At 51.8% G+C, this 10420-nt stretch overlaps 1 protein-coding gene across 1 annotated transcript in view; it reads right to left on the reverse strand.

Moving 5' to 3' along the window:
• LOC107297405 (secreted frizzled-related protein 2-like) overlaps positions 1–3615 on the reverse strand; it is an 8088-nt gene extending 4473 nt beyond the window's left edge. The window contains exon 1 of the mRNA XM_015826772.2: positions 3123–3615. Coding sequence (XP_015682258.2) covers positions 3123–3615 — 493 coding nt within the window. The remainder of the gene's footprint in view (positions 1–3122) is intronic.
• Positions 3616–10420: the final 6805 nt, after the last annotated feature.

The raw sequence follows: 10420 nt of genomic DNA on the forward strand, positions 1-10420 counted from the left end.
AGAGAGGAGAGAGAGAGAAGAGAGAAAGAGAGAGGAGAGAGAGAGGAGAGACAGAAAGAGAGAGGAGAAAGACAGAGAGAGAGAGAAGACAGAAAGAGAGAGAGAAGAGAGAGAAGGAGAGAGAGAGAGAGAGAGGAGAGAGAGAAGAGAGAGAGAAAGAAAGAGAGGAGAGAGAGAGAAAGAGAGGAGAGAGAGAGAGAAGAGAGGAGAGACAGAAAGAGAGAAAGAGAGAGGAGAGAGAGAGAAGAGACAGAAAGAGAGAGAGAAGAGAGAGAAGAGAGAGAGAAAGAGAGAGAGAGAGGAGAGAGAGAAGAGAGAAAGAGAGAGACCTCTAGCACTGCAGATCTACTCCAACCACTGGGTGAAAGTATTTTGCAAAATCAGCTCTCCAAGATGGTTGCAACTGTTTAGATTTCCACTAGTTGCTGGGTGTCCCAGCTGGTCTGTGACCGCAATCAAGCTAGGATGGCTTTCTTCTTCTTCAGTGTGCTGGACGTGCCAGACCCCCACTCATCCTTTGGCTGATGTTGCAAGAGACTCCTACCCCCCAGATCTGCTCCTAGTAGGAGAATGGGGAAAGCCATGGAGATAGGCAGGAATGGTTGGGAGGGGCAGAGGGGAGGGGCAGAGCTGAGTGTCCTCTCCCGCCAGAGCAGGGAGGAGCCGGTCCCAGCTGGGGGGAAGTGGGGGGACAAGGATCATACTGTGGGGTCCTTGGTGCTCTCTGAGCTTGGAGATGTTTCATGACCGAACTAGGCAACATCCTTAGCACTGATGACGTTCCCTAGTTGGGTCATGAAACGTCTGCAAGAAAACCACCAAGCTCAGTGAGCACCAAGGACCCCACAGTCCTCCTCCTCCTCCTCCTCCTCCTCCTCCCTTCCAGCACTGATGATGATATCTAGTTGGGCCATGAAACGTCTGCAAGAAAACCGCCAAGCTCAGAGAGCACCAGGGACCCCACAGTCCTCCTCCTCCTCCTCCTCCCTTCCAGCACTGATGATGATATCTAGTTGGGCCATGAAACGTCTGCAAGAAAACCGCCAAGCTCAGAGAGCACCAGGGACCCCACAGTCCTCCTCCTCCTCCTCCTCCCCCCTTCTAGCACTGATGATGTTCCCTAGTTGGGCCATGAAACGTCTGCAAGAAAACCGCCAAGCTCAGAGACCACCAAAGACCCCCACAGTTCAACGCTGAGCTACAAAGATTCTCTTCTAGCTTTAAGAATTACTCCCCCCCATCACCACATACATACACAACTGAGTTCTGAAAAAGTGCCACAAAATGAGCCTTTTCTCTGTTGCGGAGACGAGGAGGAGACCAACAGGAAAATCTCCCTTGCAAATGCTGTGTGGCCCTGTCTTCAGTGACGACCAAGTGTGTCCTCTTTAAATTGGAGGAAAGAGGGTTTGAGAGAATCATGTGGGGGGTGTGTGTGGGTGTGTGAGTGTGTGTGTGTGTGTGTGAGAGAGAGAGAGAGAGAGAGAGAAGAGAAAGAGAGAGAGAGAAGAGAAAGGAGAGAGAGAGAGAGAGAGAGAGAGAGAAGAGAAAGAGGAGAGAGAAAGAAAGAGAGAGAGAGAGAAGAGAAAGAGGAGAGAGAGAGAAGAAAGAGAGAGAGAGAGAGAGAAGAGAAAGAGGAGAGAGAGAAGAAAGAGAGGAGAGAGAGAAGAAAGAGAGAGAGAGAGAAGAGAGAGAAGGCATTTAGCAAGTCTGAAGGGACTCTGATGTAAGTGAGATCTTCCTCAACTTATTTGCATCCTCTTTTTTGTTGATCTTGTGTAAATATTTGGCAATGCCTCACCAGATTGGATCTTGCCTCCTTCCTTAATCCCTTTGTACACAGGCTCAACAGCTCTTCAGCAAACAGTTCCCTCCACCCCTCCACCCCCCCCCCAGGCTGAAGAAGTGTCCTTGTTCCGGCTGTTAATACCAATCAGGGCTATTAAGAACATCAAAGGACAGAAGAGAATGGAGAAGAGAATCTGGAATGAAATCAAATCCTTGTTAGCTCAGGGCTGAACTGGGGGGGGGCGGGGGGGGGAAGTCCTTGGTGAGTTTGGTGCTTTTCTTGCAGACTTTTGCACAACAATTAATCCCTGGAATGGCTTCTCTCCAGAAGAGACTGGACAGCCCTAGACAGAATAGCAGAGTGGGGGGGGACCTTAGTGGTCTTCTAGTCCAGCCCCCTGTTCAAGCAGGAGACCCTTGCCCATTCTATACAAATAGTTGTCCAATCTCCCCTTAAAAATGACTAATGAGATTCCCTATCTGGGTCACGAAATGTCAAACAGCTGAGCTCAGAGGACACCCCACCAACAGAAGAATTCTGGGGAGGGGGGATTAGAGTTAGGGTTATATCTATCTCTAGATATATATTCTATCTCTATCTATGTATCATCTAGTACAGGGGTAGGCAACCTTGGCTCTTTTATGACTCGTGGACTTCAACTCCCAGAATTCCTGAGCCAGCATGGCTCAGCTTGGAAACCTCTCCCTTTTCCCTCAGCATGGCTGGCTCAGGAATTCTGGGAGTTGAAGTCCACCAGTCATAAAAGAGCCAAAGTTGCCTACCCCTGGTCTAGGCCCTGTTTACCTTGGCAATTTCCAGGCGTGTGGACTTCAACTCCCAGAATTCCTGAGCCAGCATGGGGGAACTATGACCCCCTCATGACTCGTGGACTTCAACTCCCAGAATTCCTGAGCCAGCATGGGAGAAACTTTGGCCCCTTCATGACTCGTGGACTTCAACTCCCAGAATTCCTCAGCCAGCATGGGGGAAACTTTGGCCCCTTCATGACTCGTGGACTTCAACTCCCAGAATTCCTCAGCCAGCATGGGGGAACTATGGCCCCTTCATGACTCGTGGACTTCAACTCCCAGAATTCCTGAGTCAGCATGGCTCAGCTTGGAAAACCTCTCCCTTTCCCCTCAGCATGGCTGGCTCAGGAATTCTGGGAGTTGGAGTCCACGAGTCATAAAAGAGCCAAGATGGCCTACCCGTGCCCCAAAGGGTCAGCTTGCTCCAAGGAGTGCCTTGGCCTGGGGGGTGGGGTGGGGTCTCCCTCCAGCCCCACTGCCAGCCTGTCTCTCCCCCCCCCAGTCCCTTTTGCCCGCCTGCTCACCTTCTCGGGGGGGCTGTTCTTGGCCATTGGGACCCACCGGGGGGATGCAGAGCTCGTTGCCCCCAGGAAACCGGCTGCAGTTGAGCATTTCGGGCCAAGGGAAGCCGAAGGCGGCCATCACGGGCAGGCAGCTGTCCCGGACGGCCTGGCAGAGAGACTGGCAGGGGAAGATGGGCTCGTCCATCTGGCTGATGCAGACGGGGGCGAAGAGGGAACAGAGGAACTTCTTGGTCTCCCGGTGGCACCGCTTGGTCAGGAGGGGCACCCAGGAGGCCGCCTGCTGCAGGGCCTCCTTCATGGTGTCGTGGCCCAGCAGGTTGGGCAGGCGCATCTCGCTGTAGCCCACGCCGTGGCACAGGGCCATGCTGCTGGGCACCGGCTTGCAGGCGCTGCGCCGAGAGCTCAGCTGCACCAGGTGATGCTGGAAGGAGGAGGAGAGGCCGCAGCAGCCCCAGAGGGCCAGCAGAAGCAGGAGGGCGGCCCGGACAGCCATCAGGAACCTGGAGGAAAGAGAGAGAGGGGGGGGCAGTTGCGTGGGGAACTCAGAGGTCAGCGGAAGGCAGGACCGATAAACAAGGGATGGAAACTCATCATGGAGAGAAGCAACCTGGAACTAAGGAGAAAATTCCTGACAGGGAGGACAATTAACCAGTGGAACGGCTTGCCACCAGAAATTATGGCTGCTCCAATACTGGAAGTTTTTAACAAAAGATTGACCACCATTTGTCTGAAATGGTTTAGGGCAGGGTTAGGCAACTTTGGCCCCTTCATGACTCGCGGACTTCAACTCCCAGAATTCCTCAGCCAGTATGGCTCAGCTTGGAAACCTCTCCCTTTCCCCTCAGCATGACTGGCTCAGGAATTCTGGGAGTTGAAGTCCACGAGTCATAAAAGAGCCAAGGTTGCCTACCCCTGATCTAGTCCAAGGGTTTTCAAACTTGGCTCTTTTATGTCTCGTGGACTTCAACTCCCAGAATTCCTGAGCCAGCATGGGGGAACTATGGCCCCTTCATGACTCATGGACTTCAACTCCCAGAATTCCTCAGCCAGCATGGGGGAACTATGGCCCCTTCATGACTCATGGACTTCAACTCCCAGAATTCCTGAGCCAATATGGCTCAGCTTGGAAACCTCTCCCTTTCCCCTCAGCGTGGCTGGCTCAGGAATTCTGGGAGTTGAAGTCCACGAGTCATAAAAGAACCCAGGTTGCCTACCCCTGGTGTAGGGCCTCCTGCCTGAGCAGGGGGTTGGACTAGATGGCCTCCAAGGTCCCTTCCAATTCTGTTGTTTTGTATTCTTCTGTAGTGGAGGAAAGTGGCTCGTCCCCCATGGATTTTGAGGCTGATTCTTCCCTCCTTGACCAACTGGTGGGTCCTTTCACACACACACACACACACACCTCAAGAGCAGGGGTTTCACCCTCCAAACTCTACTCCCAAACTAAGCCTGAACAAGTCCACACTAGGTTACTAGTCCCTTGCAGAAGGAGCCACAGGAAAGGAAGGAGCTTTCCTAGAAGAGATTGAACAGCCCTTTGTCTAGGACTGGTCTCCTGCTTGAGCAGCGGGCTGGACTGGATGACCTCCAAAGTCCCTTCCAAGTCTGGTATTCTGTAATCTGAGTTGGCCAGACCCCCCCCCCCACCGGCACGTCCCCTCTTCTGCCCCGGTTAGGGGGCCTCCATCCTGCGGCTCCTCTGCCGGGGACCCTACGGGGGGAGGCGGGGAAGTACCTCCGTCCCCCTTTCAGGGAGTTTGTGGGGTCCGGCAAGCAGGGGCGACGCGGGAGAGGCATCGCCGGGGGGAACCGGGTCTCTGCTTGCACTGTGCCCGCAGCTGCGCTTCGCTAAGAACGGAGGGAGCTGGAGGGGAAGCCTCGGGCCGGGGGCTTTCTGGGCAGCCCCCCTCCCCGCGAAGAGCGAGTCCTGCCCAGCCTCCCCACGGCTCCCACCCGCGACCCCACGAGCCCCGCACCTGCCGGGCTGAGAAACTCCTTCACCTGGAAGCCGCGCGGGCTGCGTCCGTCTGCGAGAGGCGGCCGGGAGGGGACTCTGCAGGGCGGCGCTCGGGGCAGGCAGAAGCCCCGGCCTCCGCCCACCCACCCACCCGCCAGCCCCCCACCCGCCTCGCCTCGCCTTGGACGGCGGCCAGGGGGACGCAGAGCCGCGGGCGGGCGCTGCTATCGCGCCCAGGCATCAGGGGGGCGGCCTTACGCGGGAGCCCCCCGCCTCTGTCCCCCCTCCACCGCCTGGAGTTCTCTGCCCGAGTGGGGAGGGGCGCGGCTTGAGCCCGCGGACCCCAGACCCCGCCAAGCCCGTAGCCAGAAGGCGGCTTAGGATGGGGCGCAAGGGGGGGGGTCTGGAGTGGGGCAAAGCGGCGTCGGGGCTGGCTCAGGAGCCCCGGCACCACGAGGAGGGGGTCTTCGGGGGGGGAGGGCAGCGAGAGGGGCGCACGCCTTTCAGGGGCTCTGCCTGGCTTAGCGTAACAGCCACATCTGGAGAGGCGCGCATTGGGGGAAAGCCATAATAAACCCTCGCTTGCCAGGACGGAGGGGTGGGGGGGGGAAGAGGGGGAGGTCCCTAACCCTAACCTGCACCCCCCCAAAAAAAACCCCAAATCGGCCCCCTGGGTGCGAGTAGCGGAGCCGGGCAGGAGAGCTGGCGCAGAAAATCCCGGGGGTGGCCGTGCGTTCCTGCTCACCCGCGCGCGGATGCTGCCTGGAATCGCGCGACGCCCCCCCGGGGCAGATGAGCGGGGTCTCCGTTGGCTTGGCCCGCGGCTCAGCGGTCCCCCACCGGGAAGAGGTCCACAGAGTCTGGGATTCCCTCCCCCACCACGAGACCCCCGACTCGGTGGGCGCATAAAAAGCCTGGCGCGCGCAGTTGGAGAGGTTCCCTGGAGAGGGCTTCAAAAGAGTCGGAGGCGGGACGGAGGGGGGGAAAGACAGAGTGGGAAGCGGTGGGGGGGTGGAGGGAAGTACACAATAGTGTTGCCCAACGTCCAGCCCCCTCCCTTCGGCTCCTTTCCGCCCCCTCCCCCTCCTCCAAGAGCGACCCCCTGCTGCGTTCCGGATCAGCTCCGCCGCGCTGCTGCTCTTGACCATTTGCGCTCCGGGGAAACCGGTTTGGTGACCTGGCAGGGGGTCCCCCGCCCTCCGGGGCTGTCTGTGCCCCCTCCCCTCCTAAGGGACTGCCTGGAAGTGGGCTCTCTTTTTGGCAGAAGTCCCAAGGATCAAAGGGAGGCGCCCCTTTATAGTCTTTTTAGAGAGCCCTGGTTTTTTTTTGTTGTTTCTTTTTTACAATTTTTTTATTAATTTTTCAAATAAACATAAACAAATAATACAAATATGGTGCATTTCATTAAAAAAAACAAACACATAAAAAGCCTACTCAGTAAGTATTCAGAAATAATCGGCGGTCCCCCCCCCCTGCATCCACACTCCCTCAACCTTCCTACCTACTTCCCTCTTCCTTCCTCCCCCTCTTAACCACAACCTCTCCTCTTTCCTCCTTTCCAACTATCCTACACATCCCATCACCTTGAGAGCCCTGTTTTATATAGGGATCAACTTCAGCCGACAGCTAAATTCCAGCTTTTTCTAAATCCAGGAGTTCCTTTAGGGATTTTCTGCAGGGAATGGTATTATTTATTTATCGAATAGCTAATGCGTCACATTTTGAGGGGGAAAAAAACACAAAAGATAACGTGAAATCTGAAATCTGAAATATTATAAACCTATATCTAGATATTATAAACCCATATCCTGAAGTGGAAACCACCTAAGGAGAAGGAAGGACTCCCTGGAGAAGAGCCTGGTGCTGGGAAAGATGGAGGGCAAGAGAAGAAGAAGGGGACTACGGAGAAGGAGGTAGCTGGATGGAGTCCCTGAAGCAGGAGGCGGGAGCGTCAATGGACTCCAGAAGATGGTGGAGGACAGGAAGGCCTGGAGGAACGTGGTCCATGGGGTCGCGGTGTGTCAGACACGACTTCGCAACTAACAACAACATATCTAGATTACAGATATAACTTTTTGCTTCATTTGTCACAGCCAGAAAATCAGCAAAGTCTCCATTATAGGCACTCTGTCGCTATGTGTTGGATAATTTGCTTTTCGGCTTCACAGTCACAAGTTGATAATGGTGTTTTGCTCACATAGAGGGCAGAGTTTAATGAAGAGAAGGACGAGGGGGGACATGATAGCAGTGTTCCAGTATCTCAGGGGCTGCCCCAAAGAAGAGGGAGTCAAGCTATTCTCCAAAGCGCCAGAAGGCAGGACAAGAGGCAACGGATGGAACCGAATCAAGGAGAGAAGCAACCTGGAACTAAGGAGAAACTTCCTGACAGTTGGAACAATTAACCAGTGGAACAACCTGCCTCTAGAAGCAGTGAATGCTCCAACACTGGAAGTTTTTAAAGAAGAGACTGAACAGCCATTTGTCCTCCAAGGTCCCTTCCATCTTTTTATTATTATTATTATTATTATTATTATTATTATTATTATTATTATTATTATTATTATTATTATTATTATTATTATTATTATTATTTAGTGTGGCCAGTGTGAATTCAATCCAGTGTTGTCCATATCTTGTGGGGCTGGTTAAATCCAGGTAGTTTATCCAACATGCAAGGCAAACTTTGACACTGTGAGGGCTAATTTTCTATCCAATATTGTTTCCGCATATGGTGTATGTCAAAATGATCTTCTACAAGTACTTTAGCAGTAGAAATACAATGGTACCTTGGTACTCCACTGTTTTGTCCCCGTACTCATTGTTTGTTTAGTACTCAACACCTAAGCTAGAATTTGTTGGTGTTGGCTGCCTTGCGACTCACTACGTTAATCCTCTAAGGAAAAGATTGGTTTGCTACTGTAGGAAGTGAGCACACACACCCCTCCTAGAGAATGAAGTATTTTGGGGAATATTAAAAAAAAAAAGGCAGAATATTATATTTCCCCAAAGGAGAAATGGGAAAACATCTTAGGCAGAAAGAGTCTCCCTTTGCTCAGTCAGAAATGGAGATTTTGCAATCCTTTCCGAAAGACTATTCATAAGTAAAACTTATTCAACCCCCATAGCTGATGGGATTAAGAATTTACATCCCCCCCACCCAATTTCTAAGCACCAGACAAGACCTTCAGTGCATAATAGGATTAACCCACCACCATTAGAATAGAAAAAGACACAAGCTCACTACATTGCACAACCCCCAGTAGCAGTATCTCAGGGGCTGCCCCAAAGAAGAGGGAGTCAAGCTATCCTCCAAAGCGCCTGAAGGCAGGAGAAGAAGCAACGGGTGGAAACTAATCAAGGAGAGAAGCAACCTAGAACTAAGAAGAAAGTTTCCTGACAGTGAGAACAATTAACCAGTGGAACCAATTGCCTCCAGAAATCGTGGGCGCTCCATCATTGGAGGTTTTCATGAAGAGACTACAGTCACTTGTCTGAGATGGTATAGGTTCTCCTGCTCGAGCAGGGGGCTGGACTAGATGACCTCCAAGGTTCTGTTCCTATATTCTATATTTTTCTATTTTTTAATTTTTTCTATTTTCTATTATTTATTCTACTCTACTCTACTCTACTCTACTCCATTCCATTCTGAATTCTATTCTATTCTATTCTATTCTATTCTATTCTATTCTATTCCATTCTGTTCTATGGAACTGTTTGCTTCCAGAAGTGGTGGGTGCTCCATCACTGGAAGTTTTAAAGAAGAGACTGGGCAGCCATTTGTCTGAAGTGGTACAGGGTCTCCTGCTTGAGCAGGGGGGCTGGACTGGAAGACCTCCAGCTCTGTGAATTCTGTTCTTCTGAGACGCTCAGTGCCGCGAGCGATGGAGGACGGGCACCCAAGGTCTGCTTAGAAAACCTGGCCAGAGTCCCAGGGAGGAACGGTCCCCCAACGGAAAGGCGGGGAGAGCCGGCGGATCCGATTTCCCTGCGCTAGTCGGGAGGGGAGGAAATTGAATCAATTGGCAGCCAGACTGGTTGATCAGATCCAGGTCTCTGATGGCGCCTCCCCTCCCACCCTCCGGGCCGGGCTGGAGCAGTGATGGTTGAGTGAACGTCCCCGACTCCCTCGGAGGCTTCCAGATAGGCCAAGGCCACCTCCCCAAGGTTGGGACCAGCAAGGCTGGGCCAACACTCAGCAGGGGGGAGGGTCTCCCTCGCCCTCAGTCTGGGGGTCTGGGGGGAAAGGCAGCCCCACGGGCGGCAGGCTGAGCCGTCAGCGGTGGCTCCCTCCCCTTGGCATCGTTTCTCTGGCTTGTACAGGCAGTCCTCCACTTACGACGATTCGGCTGTAACCATAGCGACCGTCCGAAGTTACAGCAGCAGTGAAAAAAAGTGACTTATCCCCGTTTTTCACACTTACGACGCTCGCCGCCTCCCCGTGATCATTCGGACGCTTGGTAGCCGACGAGTTGATCAGCTCTCCTAGGGAAGATCGGGCAGAGGGGGGGTAATACAGGCAGTCCTCGACTTACGAGTTCATTTAGTGACCTCTCAGTTATAATGGTACCGAAAGAGTGACTTATGTCCATTTTTCACATTCACGACGCTCGTCGCCTCCCCGTGATCAGAGGATCAAAATTCGGAGGCTTGGCAGCCGACTCGCATTTATGACGGCCGCTGTGTCCCCAGGTTACATGATCCCCTTTTATGACCTTCTGGTCAGCAACGCCCACGAGACAAGCCGGGCTCGCTTCACAACCCTGTTACTAATTTAACAACTGCAGCCATTCCTTTTAGAAACGTGGACAAAAAGGTCGTAAAATGGGGCAAAACCCACCGAAAAAGGTCTCACTTAGCAGCAGAAATGCTAGCCTTTGCGGTCGTAAGTGGAAGACTACTGTGTTGCAAAAATACTGCTTTTTTTAAATCAGGTTTAATGATAATAGTAGTAATAGTAATAGTAGTAATAGTAATAATAATAATAATAATAATAATAAAGAGGGTTGGACTAGATGACCTCAAGGGTCCCTTCCAACATTATTATTATTATTGTTGTTGTTGTTGTTATTGCTATTATCTTTACATGAATTTGAATGTTCAGTTGACATGTTCATGTAAAGATAATAATGATGATGATGATAATAATAATAATAATAATGATGATGTTAAAGAGGGTTGGACTAGATGACCTCAAAGGTCCCTTCCAACATTATTATTATATTGTTGTTTTTATTGCTATTATCTTTACATGAACTTGAATGTTAAGTTGACAGGTTCATGTAAAGATAATAATAATAATAATAATAATAATAATAATAATAATAATAATAATAATAATAATAAT

Source organism: Protobothrops mucrosquamatus, unplaced genomic scaffold, assembly GCF_001527695.2.
Source record: "Protobothrops mucrosquamatus isolate PMUCROS unplaced genomic scaffold, P.Mucros_1.0 scaffold3288, whole genome shotgun sequence".
Classification (NCBI taxonomy): Eukaryota; Metazoa; Chordata; class Lepidosauria; order Squamata; family Viperidae; genus Protobothrops; species Protobothrops mucrosquamatus.